This window comes from Molossus molossus, unplaced genomic scaffold (assembly GCF_014108415.1).
Source record: "Molossus molossus isolate mMolMol1 unplaced genomic scaffold, mMolMol1.p scaffold_m16_p_14, whole genome shotgun sequence".
Lineage (NCBI taxonomy): Eukaryota > Metazoa > Chordata > Mammalia > Chiroptera > Molossidae > Molossus > Molossus molossus.
The window spans coordinates 5357142-5373798 of NW_023425349.1; the positions used below are offsets into that span (position 1 = coordinate 5357142).

The window sequence follows — 16657 nt, forward strand, 5'->3', positions numbered from 1 at the left end:
GGGAGCACCGGTGACCCAGATGCAGGTCCTCGCAGACGCACCCCAGGCCAGGTGCACTGTGCAGTGCCCTCTGTCTTGATGCTCAGCCAGGCCGGACATCTGTTCCCCACCAAAATGTCAATGCCAGGAGGACCAGACCCACCGTCCCATCTGCCCTGTGTCCTGGCGCCTGCAAGCCTGGCACGAGACTGGCGTTCCGCAAACACTTCCTGAATCGGGGTGAGGGGTGGCCGGAGGCCTCTGCCCTCCGTCCATAGCTGGCTGGTCCTGCTTCCCCAGCTGCACAGGGAACAGGGGTCAGGGGAAGGCTCCGTGCTCCTCTCCTCCACCGTGACGGCTGCTCTTGGTTTGAATTAAGACCATGTTCTGCTTAGGCCCAGCAGGGGCCTCATCACAGGAGGTCTGGAAACAACACCGCCCGACGTGGCCATGTGGGCGACTGAGCCGTGGAGGGAGGCAGGGCCTCGGGCCGAGGGGCAGGAGCCCTGGCAGCTCCGGCTTTGAGCTCCGCCGAGCTCCTCGTCTGTCCGCTCATACACCATATATTTTTGAACAGAAGGGAGGTATTTGCTTTTTCCCCCACAGTGCCAAAAATAGCCCATCTCCCGCCTTTGAACAGGAATCTTTTGGTTCCTACAAAGAGACAGGAGCAGAGGGACTGGGGAGGAGGGGCCCTGCTGGCTGGCTGGCAGCTGGGACCCCTTCTTGTCTCCACAGCCCAGAAGGTGAGAGCGGTCTGGGGTCCTTGTTCGGCCAGCCCCCCACACCTGACTTCTCAGGGCCCCCGACACGGCAAACCCTCCATCCCCCAGGAGGCAGGAGTAGGCTGGAGACACACAGAAAGCAAGGACCCAAGATGGATGAGAAGAAAGTTCATTCATTTGTTAGCTTGTTCCTGTATGGATTGGATTTTTCTTTCATTCCAACAAAGTGCCCCAGGCTCTGTCCTGGGAGCCGGGATACAGCAGCGAGCCTCGTGGTCCATCCCCCCAGCGCTAACACCGGATGGGGAGGGGGAGAATTCCATGTGTCCACACCAGCAGGGGGGGGTCGCCGGCACCTCCGGTGGAAGGCGCCGTGGGTATTGGTGCAAGCTGAGGGCGGGCGAGGGTGGGTCTGCCTCAGGGGGACGAGGCAGCTGGCAGGGTCACCCAGGGCCTGGACCCTCACTCAACCTGACAGCAAGCACACAGGAGACATTTTCCCCTTGGGTGTGGGAAGCCACCGAGTGGGGATTCCAGAGCCTGGAGCGTGCCAGGCCCTCCTGCCAATATTTTCACACATGTTCCGTCCCCAGTCCTGGGAGGGGGATGATCCCCTCTGCGCATCTCACAGAGGGAGTGAGAAGCCATGGAAAGGCTTGGCCAGGTCCCAGAGCCAGGAGAGCTGGGCTGTGACCCGGGCCCGCTGGCCCGCGTGGGAGTTCCGATGCTGCACCGCCTGTCTGCCAAGCCACCCAGTTCCACGGCGGTTCAGAGCGGGAAGAGGTCACGGGATGGAGATCGGGCATCTGAACCCGGCCGGTCTGCCTCCAAATCCAGGGCCCCTCCTGGTTCCCACAGCAGCTCTTTGGTTTAAAAAAAAAAAAAAAAAAAGAGGCCACTTTCTGTCCCCAAAAGGCCAGAGTGGTGGGGGAGCCCGAGGAGGCTGGAGAGAGGGAGAGGGAGGAAGGGGGGAGGCTCTGAATTGCTTCCGAGCTGAAAACCCAAGCCTGAAATAAAAGCAGAGCTATTTCTGCCTTGGGTTAAACATTCCTCCAATCCACATTCCTCCAGCCCTCCTCCTTCGCCCCTGCCAGGGAATGCGCACGGTGGCCTGGATGCCCCGCCAGCTTCCCGGGGCCACCCTGTGAGACCAGGACAGCGCAGCCAGCAGCTGCCCTGCATCCCTCCCTGGGCACCCCCACCCGGGCTCGCCAGGCGGGAGCACTCCTGGGCGGCACCATCAGGGTTCTGTGGGCTGACGTCCCGTCTCACAGAGGGTGGGACAGACGGAGAAACTGACTGGAGAGGGGCGGCCAAAGGCCACAGCATGAGGCTAGAACCAGGATCCCAGACTCTGACCCCCTGGCAATCCCCTGCCCATCAGATGATAGGCTGGGCACGGGTGGGTCCCTTCCTGGTCAGCCAAGGAGCAGAACAAAGCAGCACCTGAAGGAGCCTAGGCCTGCCCCGTGCAAGGCTCTCGGCTGGGCACTGCCCACCACCAAGATCCCCCAGGTGTGTCCCAACCCTCAGGGAGTTCACAGTGGCCCAGGGCACCGCTATCAGACCTCCAGATCCCAAGGTCCCATCCCCCACTGTGCCCCTGAGCCCCACAGTGCACCCACCCGTGAGAACACACACACTCTGGAGGCCACTGGGCCTTGCCAGACATAAGCAGGGCAGGGCAGGACAGGACAACTAGGAGGCGCACTCCCTCTCCACTGCCTCGCCCTCGGTTACCCTGCCCCCCAGCCCCAGCCCGCAGGCTCCCCGCAGACCCGAGAGCTGGATGGTGCCCACACCGTACGACGATGACGGGGCTCCTTCTCCCGAGCTCACAGGCTGGGAGGCAGAGAGGTCAGCACAGCACCGGCACACGGTCAGCACCCAAGGCTCTGCGGATGGGGCAGAGGCTGGGAAAGCCTCAGAGGCCCGAGTACTGGGCAGCTGCCCACTGCACGTTCCTACCTCTTGCCACGTTTCTGCCGCCTTCCCCCGGCCTCAGCTCTGCCTCCTCCCAGAGGAAGCCAAGCCAAGGCTGCCCCAAATCCCCGACAGGAATCAGAACATCTGGGGCCAGGAGGGCTACATGTTCACAGCTGGAAGGGTCCCACCTACTGTCCAACCTCACATCTGAGCAGGAATCCAGGATGCCGGGCCAGTATCTGCTGCTCCAGAAGCTGCTTGAATGCCTCCTGTGATGGGGTGCTCACTACCTTATGCAGCGGCTCTAAGGCTCTGGAGATCGTGGGAGGCGGGCACGTGGTGGGAAGAGCATAGCTACATCCAGATAAAAATCTGAGCCTGAGCCCCAGCTTGGCCACTGGCTGGGAGCCTTGGGCATGTCCCTGAACCTGCCTGGGCCCCCTTTTCCTCATCTGCGAAATGGGCCTACAGTCCCTACTCCCAGGTGTGGCGAGACCGCAAAGGGGGGAACCTGCACTCAGCACTCCTGGCACTGAGTACCCACTTGGTACATAGCTGTCATTATTGTCATTCCTCCCAGTATTTCCCCACTGCCCGAGGACAGATGGGCTCCGGGCGAGCAGCTCGGCCAGGGCAGAGGGGACTGAGAAGTGGCAGCCGCGTCGTCTGCTCCCCGAGCAGGCAGCCGAGGCTCCCAGCCTGTCTGTGCCCCACCCCCAAGCATGTCTACAGTCACAACCTGCACACAGCGTGCGCACGCGCGGGCACAGACGTGCCAGCTCACCCACTCCTGATACACGCCACGACCCCGTCACTCACACTCGGAGCATGCCCACGGGAACCGGGGCTCACACATGATTCGCAGCACCCACCCCACCCACATCAGGCACCCACACTCACTCACTCACTGCAAACCTCCACAGTGGCTTCTCAGCGCCCCCCACCCACACGGTGCCCCTTGCCACAGCCAAGGGCAATCTCCGGCTGCACCACTCACCGGATGTGTGGAGTTGGGCCAGCTCTGGTCCCCTCTGAACCTCAGTTTCCTCATCTGTAAAATGGAAACCACACAGGGCTCCTGGGAAGGGTCGGGATGAACGCATCTGAGCCCTGAGCTGAGCCTCGGTCACACGGACATGGTTAATAGCAGCTGTCACCATGGTGACAGCCTCTGACACTTCCCATTGTTGATTACAGACTCTCCATCCCCACGCTGAGCTAAAGGGAGCACCCAAGACGAGCCACCAAGCTCAGTGTCTCTGCTATTCCTCTCTTTACATGCGGCAGCCCCGTTACGGAGGTATCATCAGCTCCGAGAAAACCGACACAGGGAGACGGCGAAATGCGCTGTGTCTGAGAGCCCAGGATCCGGGTCATCGGACACCAGAGCCCAGCACACTCCATCTGGAAGCCCAGGTGTAGCTTCCCCACGCAAGTCTCACCACCTGGCAACCTGAGCTTTGTACAGAAAGGGAAGCCGAGTCCCAGGGGGGCCCCGTGGCTCTAAGTCACTATGCAGTCCGCCCTGGTTCTGGGACGGAAGCCCAGGCAGGTGTCTCCAGCCCTCCGAGCCCACACCCACACAGGCTCCTAAAACCTGGCAACCAGAGCAGGCCCTCCTTCCCAACTGGAGGAGTGGGGCCGACAAGGGCCGATGCAGCCACCCGCCAACCAGGCCAGACACGGAGGCCATCTGCGGTTGCCACTCACTCCCCATTCAGCTGAGGACTGGTGACAGCTCACCCTGTGACCGCCCAGGGCCATGCACCACTGTCTCCTGTCTCCAAGACCAAGCAGCCTCCTCCCTGCAGGAGCACTTACTAAGTCTGTCCCCATCTCACACCGGGGCACCCAGAGCTCAGACGGGTGAGGGGTTCGCCAGAGTCACAGCCAGGAAACCACAAGCTGACCTGCAAGCCCTCGATGCCCCTGTCCTGCCCTTGGCTGGGAATCTGACCCCAATTCCAAGTTAGCCGGGAACTTGGCACATGAACTTCTGACAGTCTCTGCCCTGCTAAACAGACCACACCCCAGACGTGCGAAGCGTTTCATCTTGTAATGACAGCAAGAGGGCCAATCTGTGTTTTTCACTGCCTCACGATGAGAGACATTGAGGACCCGATGAACCATATCAGAAGCAACTTCCATTAAGAAAGCAACACATCCCACCTCCCGCCTCGACCCGACAGCCAGCCCATCACGGCACAGGGGCGGCGCCCCGAAAGGAGGCGGGGTCCTAGGTTCCAGCCCCATATTTGCCATGTGACCTGGGAGAGAGATTTCCTCTCTCTGGTACTCGGTTTGTCCATTTGTAAAACAAGGGCATTGGACTACATGAGCCCAGAGTCTCCTGCAGCTCAGAGACTTAGGGCTCCACTTAACAGTAATCAGGGAACATGAAAGGTGAGCTACTCTTTTCTTCCCCAAAATGTTGGCAAGGATGGAGGGAAACAGGGATACTCAGTTCTGGCAAGAACGCAGGGAAAGCCCTGGCCGGTTTGGCTCAGCAGTTAGAGCGTCAGCCCACGGGCCAATGAGTCGAGGGTTCGATTCGGTCAAGGGCACGTACCTCGGTTGCGGTTCGCCCTCAGCCCTGGTTGGGTCGTGCAGGAGGCAACCAGTCGATGTGGCTCTATCACATCGATGTTTCTCTGTCTCTCTCTCTCTCCCTCCCTCCCACTGTATCTGATGATAAGTAGAAAAATATTCTCAGGTGAGGAATAAAAAAAAAGAATGCAGGGAAAGAGGCATCTCATCTACTTCGTTTGTTAATCGTCACCTAAGGATATTTTCCATTGATTTTTTTTTTTTTTAGTGAGTGGAAGGGTGGGAAGGGGGTAGAGAGAGAGAAAATAAAACATCAATGTGAGAGACATTGGTTGGTTGCCTTCTGCACGGTTGCCTCCCAACTGGGTCAGGGAACAAACCTGCAACCTAGGTACATGATTTGACTGGGAATCAAACCTGTGACCCTTTGGTGTGCAGGCCAATGCTCTAACCACTGAGCAACACTGACCAGGGCTCTCATCCACTTTTGCTCAAAATATTAATGGGAACATACTTTCTGGAGAGCGAGTTAACAAGTTTTCAATCAAAGGCCTTTTAAGATGTCCCCAGCCTTTAACCCTGTGACTTCCTTATTTAGAATTTATCTTTAAGAAGAGATACAGTATATGCAAAGATTTAGTGCAAAGATGCTTGTCACAACACTGTTTATATTATGAAAGCAACTTAATATCCAATGGCCAACCCATTAAATAAATTAAGCAAAGTGTTGTATTTATATGATACACCATTTCAAACTCGCTTTTTAGCCCTAGCGGGTTTGGCTCAGCAGTTAGAACATCAGCCCTCGAACTGAAGCATAATGAGTTCGATTCCGGTCACAAGCATGTACCTGGGTTGCAGGTTTGATCCCTGGCCCCAGTCAGGGTTATGGGAGAGGCAACCAAGTGATGGGTCTCTTCTCTCACATCAATGTTTCTCTCGCTCCCTCCCACTCTATCTAAAAAACAACGAAAAAATATCCTTGGGTAAAGATTAACAACAACAAAAAATTTAAAAATCACTTTTTAGGCCCTGGCCGGTTTGGCTCAGCGGTTAGAGCGTCGGCCTGCGGTCCAAAGAGACCCGGGTTCGGTTCCTGCTAAGGGTACGTACCTCGGTTGCAGTTTGTCCCTGGCCCTGGTTGGGTTGTGCAGGAGGCAGCCACTCGATGTGTCCCTTTCACGTCGATGTTTCTCTCTCTCTCTCCCCCCCTCCCACTCTATCTGAACAAAATATGGAAAAATGTCCTCGGGTGAGGATAAAAAAAAAATCATTTTTTAGAAGCATGGTTAATGGTGTAGGCAAATATTCACCGTTGTCAGATTTTAATAAGGCAGAAAATAAAAAGTAGATTTTCCCCAATATACAAGCTAATAAAATCTATGTATCGAGTCCTATTTTGTCTTCCTCCTAAATATGTTTAGAACCTGTCCTTGACCTCATCACCACGAACACCATGATTACAACCCTCTCCTCCAACCCATTCGTTGGATTACAGGCAAAAATAATCTCCAAAACCCAAATCTAACAGGCTTCCACCATCTCCATCCATGCCCCCCATCTTGAAAAATGTCTCGATCCCCTCCTGTGGGACTTGGTGAGGGGTGATGTGAGCCCCGCCCACTGGCCCGCTGTCTCCCACTGCCCACCACCTGCTCCCGAGGGGCTCAGCCCTGGCCTTGGGAGCAGAGGATGCTGGGTCCAATCCCAAGGCCAGGCCAGGAGAAAGTGCTCTCACCTGATACCGTGAGATGGGAGATGGGAGGGAGCCAGGTTGTTTAACCTGGAGCGGGAGGAGGCAGAAAGAGCCAGAACAGGCTCAGGTTGGAGGCCTGGGCTCTGTGACCCCGGCGAGTTCCTGCCCCTCTCTGGCCTCCTGCGCTTTTCTCAACAAGGGGCCAGGCCGCAGACCCACTCGGCCGGTTCCGCTCTGCAGGAAGAGGACTTGCTTCCTAAAACCAGCTGCCACCAGGAGAGGTTAAAGTGTCCCCTCAGAACCACCATGCTACCCGCTTCACGTGCCCCGAATCCTCCCCCTCTTTGGGGCCACCGTGATGCCCCCCATTTCCAGAGAAGGGAAGTAAAGCTCTTTGAGACAGGGCTCACCCAAGGAAAGGACAGAACCCCTGCCCATCTGGCCCCCGAGGCTGCTGCCGAGTGCTCCAGTTCCCTTTCTGACCCACGACCAGCCCCCATTGGGATCCACGAGTCACATGAGCAGGTATTACAGATGAGCAAAGGGTGCTCAGAGGACATAAGCCACTTGCCCAAGGTCACAGCCCCGTTCTCCAGGACAGTGACTGCTTTCCTAACCACAGACTTGATGGTTCTTGCCCAGATGCCCAAGCTAGTGTTACAGTCTAACCCCCATTCCTCGTGCTGCCGCTCTGTTTAGCCTTCTGGAGCCGGGAAGCCGGCCTCCACGATCTTACCCCGTGCACAGGCTGCGCAGGGACTGCAGAAGCCACCTCCCTCCGCTGGACCTTCCTCTCCTGGGTGGCTTACTCCTGGCTCACCAGCCTCACCAACAAGCTGGAAGAAAGTGGGCCAGACCTCAAACACACCTGGCTGTGGGCCTTCGACCCCAACTGCATCATCTGTCCCAGGATGGGTGCCAGATCTGGCCTCCCCGTCAAGGATGGTGGAGCAGAGCTGGGTGCAGGGAACAAGGATCAGAGGACATTCCTTATCGACAGGAGGGACCGTCAAGGGACACTTCGCAAAGCCAGAGCAACCCTAGAGCCCAGCCAGGGACACCCAGCAGATCTGAACCCGACTCCGGGCCGCAAGCAGGTCCCGCCTCTGCTCTGGCCTGCAGAGGCCTCAGCTACCGACTCAGATGAAGCTCATCCCCTCCACAAGCTGCCGCACGCCGGGCACCATTCTGGGCATCAGGAAAAAGGCCAAGAGACTCAAGGTTGGTGAGCCAAGTCAAGACAGAATCTGGGCTGTCCCAGTGCAGGGAGGAAGTGGCCCCCTCTGGTCCTGGACAGAGGGCCCCTGAGGAGTACCGTGAGTGCCACGGGGAGAGGATGGGGGGGTTCTGCCTCTTGGGGCGGCTGGCTTGGGCCCAGAAGCCTTTAAACGGATCCAGCTCAGACCACGGCAATGGCTTGAGCCTCCGGCTCGGTTTTTCAGACAACCTGGCTGGTTTCCCCCTGAGGACGGGAATCACACCTCTCTCGTTCACATCTCTGTCTGTGTCCAGCACAGGGTGCGCGTTCAATGGAAGGCAGGTCAGGGCAGCCTAAAAACAAACAAGTGTGGTGGGGGGACCTTGGCAGATAAAACAAGATTCTGCTAAGATTCCGGCCAACTGAAGATCCCAGCTTTGGGTGTGTGCCAGGCACACAGACCAGGGCCGCAGGACGACTCCTCTGTGGACAGATGAACTCTGTCCACAAGATACATTTAAGACCAGTTCAAGATGAAGCTGAACTGTACAGCCAAAATGACAAAATTAATGATGATCACTAACATAACTGCTTGAGACCTTGCGTCCTTGCCAAGCGCTTGTCACGCATCAAGGATGGCTCCTTACCATACGCCGCTTCTTAGGCTGCGTGTGAATTATCCTGTTGATGCTTACATCCCCTGGGAGTTGGCACCATGACACACCCATTCTGCAGATGAGGAAACTAAGGCTCAGTAGTGAGGGGCTGGCCTGTCCCTCAGTCTGGGCACACAGGCATGACAGCAGTCCCACCAAGCGGAAGGAAGACCTCAACAGGTCAGACCTCAAAAAGACCAGGCTTTGGGCCACACTGACTGCTGCTCTGAGTCCCAGGGGGGCAGGGGCCTCCGCCTCTCGGGAAGCTCCTGTTGCCCCTAGATATGAACCGTGCCAGGAAGGGTGAGCACTGGGTTATGAGGCCTTGACATTCACAGAATCTTACCTGCAGAGGAGGAAAAGGCAGCGGGCTGTGGCCAAGCTGAATCCAGGTGTGTCTAGCAAAGGCCACACAGCCAGACTGTCCGCTGCTTCCTTACACACACACAGCCCAGCAGGACAGTCTTGCCCAGGGGGCAGGAGGAACCCCACCAAGAATGGCAGCCAGCACTGACTCAGGTGGGACTCTCTGGGCTCCTCTCGGGGCCCCAAGCAGTGCTGTAACCAGCTGTGCTGTGTCCGAGGTGGCCTCGGACACCAGGTGATGCTTACACATGCCAGGACCCGGGAACCAGCTGTGGGTCTTCCACTGGGGCTCCTGGGAACCCCGATCTTCATGACAAACACTTGTCAAGGATGCAAATTCCGGGGCCAACGCCAGACCTAAAGGCACCTTGGCATTTAACAAGCTCCAGGAGATGCTGACATTTGAGACTCCTTCCTGAGCACGCTTTTCTTGACCCCACACAGGCCCCTGAACAGAGAGCAGATGGCTCCGCTCCCCTTAGGCAGCAAGCCCGTCTGGGGCCTTAGCACAAGCTGGAGGCTGGCTCTGCTCTTCCTGCTGGGAGACTTTTCACTCAACAGATATCTGTGGACCTACTAAGTGCCCACACAACCGAAGAGACCAGGGCCTGCGGAGGGAGCTGGCATCAGCAAGGGAGACACAGGAGACACACAGGAGGCAAAGAACCCACCACCACGCCACCAGCCTACCCCTAATAAGGGCTCAAGGAAAACTCTCTCCCTGACAGAAACTATTTCATGTCTCCAAAGGCCTTTAAAAATAGCCCAGCCCAGCACCACCGGGCCAGTTCCTAACAGTCTTGCTGACTCAACTTCTCCCAAAGTTGACAGATCTATCTAGAGAGAGGGGCTGGACAAAATGACTGCCAAGGCCCCTTCCCACCCAGAAGTCATGACCATGGTTTAGAGTAGAAACCAAAATGGGACACACAGAAGAAAAGCCCCCTGGACTTCTCAGCATGAACGCTGAGACATAACTTGGAAACAGACAGACCTGAGTTCAAGTCCTGATACCGCCTAGGCCAGGCCGTGAGATCCTGAGCATGCCACTCACCTGTCTGAGCCTTAACTTCCTCATCTGTACATGGGGACAGTTACTGTGCTCACCAGGCCCAGGGCTGGTGTGAGGTTCAATGTGATACCAATGCAAAGAGCTCAGCGTGTGGCATGCCCGATAAGCAGAAAACCTGACTTCATTCAGCTCTCAAGTGGCTCCCCTGCTCCACCATGATGCAGACACCCTGGTGCAGCCCAAGCCCACAATCCGGCAAAGCCCACTGTGCCCTCTGCCTTCCCCGGCACGGGAGCCCGGAAGTTCCACCTGCAGCCTGTCTGTAGACAGCCATGGGCCACATCTGGACAGAGCCTGAAGGAAGGCCCAGCAAATCTCACAAAACAGCGGACAGACTCGGAAGGGCCACCCACCCACATTGGAAAGAGGGTCAGAGCAGCCAGGAAGGGGTCCCTGGTCCTCAGAGCCTCACCCCCTAGAGGAGCAGCTTCTGGGATATGAGCTCCCTGCTGCAGAATTCCACTGGAGAAGGGCCAGGACCTCTCAGCAGACCGGCGCCCACTCAGGAAAGCCCCCTTTGTTCCAAGCACGAGGGCGAAGGGCATGGACCTGAAGCATGGGCTTAGACAGACCTGCAAACGTGCCCAGAAGGCCGATGGAGTGTGTGTGTGTGTGTGTGTTGGGGGAGCGGGGAGCAGAGGTTGTGCAATGCACCATCAGAACCTGCCTCCTAAGCCTCCATCAACACACGAAGTTGGCAGTCAATCTGCTGACTCCAGGGAGGGTGCAGAGGGCTGGACCCACGCAGCTGCCCACGTACGGTTCTGAATTCCAACCCAAGCTCAGGGCCACTGCCCCTTCCAAGTCAGACATGCAGGCAGAAGCCCTACCAGAGAATGCAGCTGTCCTTCCTCCCGTCCCCCGAAAGAAAAACCGGTGGGTTAGGACCCAATGCCATCAGCCCCTAGCATGCCAGAGCATCTCCCAAGAGGCTGCAGGGAAGACAGAAGTCTGGTAGGAGAAACTGGAGATTCAAGGGGACTGCGAAGTTGTGAAGTTTGGCAAGTGGACAGAGATACACTGGGGCAGATCTAGAACAGTCAGAAATGGACAGACCTCCCTCTTAGGGGTGCTTCCAAAGGGTGAAATGAGATCGACCAGATCACCCTGGTGAAATGAGATCGACCAGATCACCCGCGGCTGTATAAACCCATTTCCCGGTTTGGCGAATAGAGAGAGAAAGGGGGGATTGATGTGGGAGCCAGAGGAGAATTCAGCCTGTAAATCCAACAGGGCGCCCAGGACCCTTGGCCGCCCCCGCTGCCAAGAGCTCTCTGACAAGTCTCGACACCACCCCCCGCACGATCGAGGCCAGGGAGGGGGCGACAGGCCAACCTCGCAGCGGCAGCAGCGGTGGCATCGTGATGCATGAATCACCCGCCTCGCCGCTCGTGCCAGTAGGCTCCGCGCAGCCCGAACCACCTCGAAGCCAGGCGCCCCCTGCTGGGACCACCGCCCCAGGCCCGTGCACGCCCCTGGCCTTCCGACCGCGCAGAGGGGGCTGCGGGTGGGTTGGGGCTTTCCCTCCCGGCCGGGGGTGGCCCGCGCACCCTGACAGGCGGCACACGCCCAGGCGTGGGGAGCTGGGTGCCCTAGAACAATAGGACGAGGTGTGGGGCCGGGGGCGCGGCCCGGGTTCTGCGAGGTGGCCGGGGCGGAGGCAGGGCAGGGCACGACCGGGGAGGGCTGCGGCGCTGCGGGGTGGCAGGCGGACCCGCAGCAGGGACGAGGGGTTCGGGGGAGACTGGGCGTGGGGGAGGGGCGCCGGGGTGCTGGGCGGGGGTCCGGGGCGCGCACTCACAGTACGTTTTCCTGGTCAGCTCCTCCACAACTTCGGGCTTCAACTTGCTGTTAGATTTCCCCATCCTCGGCGGCCGCGGCCCCGCGCCCGGGCCCACCCCGGCGGGGCGCCCAGCGGCAGCGGCTCGGCGGGCGCGGGCCGGGGCGGCCGGGGCGGGGCGCGCGGAGGCCGGCGGGCCGGGCTGGGCTGGGCCGGGCCCGGGCCGCGCCTTTGTCTGCGCCGTGCCCGTGCGGCCCGGGCGCGGGGCTCCGGCGCGCGGCGCGGCGCGGCTGGCGGCACCTCGGCCGCCCTGAGCACGGCGCGGGCCCGGGGCGCGGGGCAGCCGCTGGGCAGGCCGGGCCGTCGGCCGCCGCCCTCTCCGGGCGCCGCGGCGCGAGCTGCGCTGGGCTGGGCGCCGACGCGGCCGCGGTGTTGCCGGTCGTCCCTGGTTACTGGGCTGCGCGGCACATGCTCGCTGCTGCGCTCTGCGCCGCCGCCCCTGCGCTCCCCGCCTCCCGCCTCCCGCCTCCCGCCCGCACCGGCGCGCCAGGGGTGGGCCCGGAGCCGCCACTCAGCGCCCGGCGCCACCTCCCGCCCGCACCCGCCCCGCCCGGCCTGCGCCCGCGGGACCGCGGCCCCGCGCCCCGAAGCCGAGGCGGCTGAGGGACTCCCCTTTCTTCATCGCGTCCCGCGCGGCGGGAGCGGGAGGTCACCCCGCCACCCCTCTAGACTCAATCTCGGGCGCTCCGGTCCCCCCACACGCACCAAGGAGCGGGGCGGGGTGGGCCCTAAAGATCAGACGTGAATTAGGCCAAGTCTCTGCCTGGCGGGCGAAATTCATTCATTCGTCACGTATTAGTTGGGCGCTGGAGACACAGCAGCGAGCAGGACGGGCGGGGTGGGGTGGGGGTGGGGCGGGCACTGCTAAGCAGGATATTACAAATTATGGTGGGGGCACCTACCACAGCCGGGGGAAGGTGACCTCCAAGCCCAGGGGGAGGGAGGGTGGGTAGGTAGGAAATTGATCAAGGCCCAGAAAACCTGGAGGAGGGAGGGAGGCTGAGCCCAGAGGGAGAGCTGTCCTTGCACAGAGCTCCAGGGGCAGGGCAGGTGTGACCTGAGGCCAGAGAGAAGGAAGAGGGTCAGGGGGCACAGGCCTACCCTCTCCCCAAGGAGCTGGGCGTCTAGAATTTCAGCAGGGAGGCAGCAGGGTCGGATGTACGTTCCCTGCTTCTCTGGCCTCCATGTGGCGTGTGCTCCCAGCCCACAGCTGTTGGGCAGGAGTTGGGCCGAGGCCAGTGGCCAGGGCTCCACCTGGATGGACAGTGGATTAGGGGAGGTGTGGCAAGGGGGAAGAGTCTGCCTGGCCTCCCCGGGCCACAATGTCAGCACATGGGACTTTTCCCCGTCCCAGCTCTATTGGTTTTCTTCTTAGCCAGCGGTTCTCAACCTGTGGGTCGCGACCCCTTTGGGGGTCTAATGACCCTTTCACAGGGGTCGCCTAAGACATAACAGTAGCAAAATTACAGTTATGAAGTAGCAATAAAAACAATTGTATGGTCGGGGGTCCCCACACATGAGGAACTGTATCTGGAAGGTTGAGAACCACTGTTTAGCAGCTATCACAGACTTGAAGTGTTTTATTCCTTGTGTTTTTGCTGTTTCCTCCTCCAGAATATGAGCCCCCTGAGTGCAGGGATTCTGGTCTTTTTCGTGGTTGTATCCCCAACACCTAGAAGGCACCTGACTCGCAGCAGCAGCTCCACAAACCTCGTGAATGAGGAAATGACAGAACTGAGAGTTGGGGGGCCGGCGGAGCATGGGAGGACGAGGCAAGGCTGAGGTTGGGGCAGGGTCTCTCTTTCTCCCCACTTTGGCACAGTGTTCACACCTCTAGGGGTTTAGGAAGCCCAGAGGAGCTGGGGAGACCAAGAAACTGATTTATGGCTGAGGGTGCTTCTCAGCCTCCAAAGCCCCCCCCCCCACCTCCAAACATGCTCCATTCCAGCCCCAGGCCCCGGAGGCCTTCAGATGAGGGAGTACCTACTGTCCTGCCAGAGCTCGCTGCATAAAGGAAGTGGGGAGGGTACAGTCCCCAAGAACTGGGGCTAGGCCATAGCTGGAGGGACCTCATTTCCACTTGGGAACAGGATTTCCCAACTGTGAGGCCACTCACTCAGAATGGACACCAGTGAGGGACCCACAGAAAGGGGCTCCAAGTTGGCCAGACCAGCCTGAGCATCCTGCCTGGGAGGAGGGGAGACTGCATGGGGACCTGGTCAGGATGGCAGCGACAGCAGGAGCATTAGCCTCACAGCGGTCCCCAAATCACACTGATGACAAACTTCACAAGGGGGACAGAGGAGACTGGACGACCATGCACAGAAACACCTGCTGGGGGGAGTCAGGAAGCTTCCCAGGGGCTGCCTTGGAGTTCACAGTTTATCCAGGGGAGAGCGATGTAACAATACACAAAATGCAGGAGTAAATATATGTCCGAGGTGAAAAGATCAAAGTAAGGCAGGGGCGGGGGATGGCAAGTGCTGGGGGGAGAGGGGGGGATGTTGAAGGGCAGGAGAGGCCTCACCGAGAAGGCCCTGTCTGAACAAGGACCCGAAGAAGGGGAGAGTCTCCAAAAGGGTCACCCAGGGCCGACTTCCCTCCTGCCTCGTCACTTGGTTTCTCGGGGGGATGCCTAGACCTTCGAGGTCCTACAGGAAACCCCCTCGAGCACACACACGTGGCCCCTGAAATGTAACCAGTCCCAGGGGAGATGCGCTGGAAGCATGAAATGCACATGGGATTTCCCAGGTTCCTGCGAAATAAAGAGAATAAAAAAGAGCTCATAAATATTTTTTAAAATGTGATTACATATTAAACTGGGTTTTTAATAGAATGGGTTAAATGTATTATTAAACTGTATTCCACCTGTTTCTTTTATTTATTTATTTATTTATTTTTATCCCCCAAGGACACTTTTGCATTCATCTTCAGACAGAGCAGGAGGGAGAGAGGGAGAAAGAGAGAGAGAGAAATATCGACGTGAGAGAGACACATCGACTGGTTGCCACCCACACGACCCAGACCAGGGCCTGGGACAAACTGCAACTGAGGTACGTGCCCTTAGTGGGAACCGAACCCAGGACTCTGGTCCGTGGGCTGATGCGCTAACCGCTGAGCCAAACCGGCCAGGGCCCACCTGTTTCTTTTAACATATTATAAGTGGCCAATGAAAAATTTCAGTGACACATGTGGCTCGCTCGCATGGTTTCTATTGGAAAGCACTGTCTTGGACATGTTTCAAGTGTCCATTTAAACACCTCTGTGGAGCCTTCCTGGATCCCCCAGCTGAGCCGAAGTCCCGTGATTACAGAAACCCGCAGGGCACCTGGGCTGGGGGTTATGCAACACTTTATGTGATTTAAGTACTTCCTTGGACAGACCGCCTTAAATCACATAAAGAACAGGGATGTAGCCTGGCCCGTGTGGCTCAGTAGTTCATGCACCAAGACCTCCTTGGTTCAGTCCCTGGTCAGGGCACATGCCCCATTGCACGTTCAATCTCCAGTAGGGGGCGTGCAGGAGGCAGCCAATCGATGTTCTCATTGCTGTTTTTTAATCTTTCTCCCTTCCTCTCTCTCTCTAAAATAAATAAATAAATAAATAAATAAATAAATAAATAAATACCTATGGAAAAGAACAGGGATGTAGATGGAGGTATGCCCAGGGTAGAGTCAGCTGCTAGGGATGAGGTGAAGAGGGAGCTGGCCCAGTGGAGGGGGGGGGGGGCGAGGATGGGTCCCACTGAACATCCAGCAGCGAGCAAGAGGCCCTGAGGCCCCGGTTTAGTCCTGGTCCTGTCCCTCCTGCGCCCTGTGGCGTTTGGCACATCACTTCCCATCTTCTCACGGGGAAGGGTTTATAAGGATCTAAAATGCTTTGCACAAACACACGATAGAGTTAATACCTTTAACCTATTCAGAACTTTCTAAGCTCGAGAAAAAGATGAGCCATCAATAGAAAGTTGGGGAAGGGACCTGAATAAAAGTGATGCAAAAGCAAATGCCAGCCCAGTCCACGGGAGAGGTGTCCCTCAGAAGTCAAAGGAGCTCAAAACAAATTGGAAAAAAAATTACCCAGTTAATGATCATACCCAGCATTGGCAAAGGAGTGAGAAAATGGGCATCCAGGCGCTGCCAGGCGGGGTGGGTGCTGTTGGTACAGCCTTTCTGAAGAACAGTTGGCAATAAATATCCTTATTCTCTGACTCAGCAATTCCCCTTCTAGGAAATTATCCTGAGCCAACAATTAGAGATCTATGCAAATGTTACTCCAGCAGCATGTGAAACAACAACAACAAATGGAAACTACCTACAAATCCAAAATGAGGGATCAGGCTATCGTCGGCGGTGCCCTCATCCGGTACGGCAATTTTGGCTGGAAACCAGTCGCATGGCATAGATCTGTGTACAGCACAGGCAACACAAAAAGCCTTTAAAAACCCACAGAATCGCCCTGGCCAGTTTGCTCAGCGGTTAGAGCGTAGGCCCGCAGACCAAAGAGTCACAGGTTTAATTCCGGCCAAGGGCATGTACCTCGGTTGCAGTTCATCCCCAGCCCTGGTCAGGGTTGTGTGGGAAGCAACCAATTGATATGTCTCTCTCACATTGATGTTTCTCTCTCTCTCTTTCTCCCTCTCTCCCACTCTATCA

The 16657-nt window shown here is 57.7% G+C and overlaps 1 protein-coding gene across 1 annotated transcript in view; it reads right to left on the minus strand.

Moving 5' to 3' along the window:
- NCS1 (neuronal calcium sensor 1) overlaps positions 1 to 12107 on the minus strand; it is a 48020-nt gene extending 35913 nt beyond the window's left edge. Inside the window, exon 1 of the mRNA XM_036262025.1 lies at positions 11967 to 12107. Coding sequence (XP_036117918.1) covers positions 11967 to 12030 — 64 coding nt within the window. The 5' untranslated portion in view covers positions 12031 to 12107. The remainder of the gene's footprint in view (positions 1 to 11966) is intronic.
- Between the last annotated feature and the right edge of the window lie 4550 nt (positions 12108 to 16657).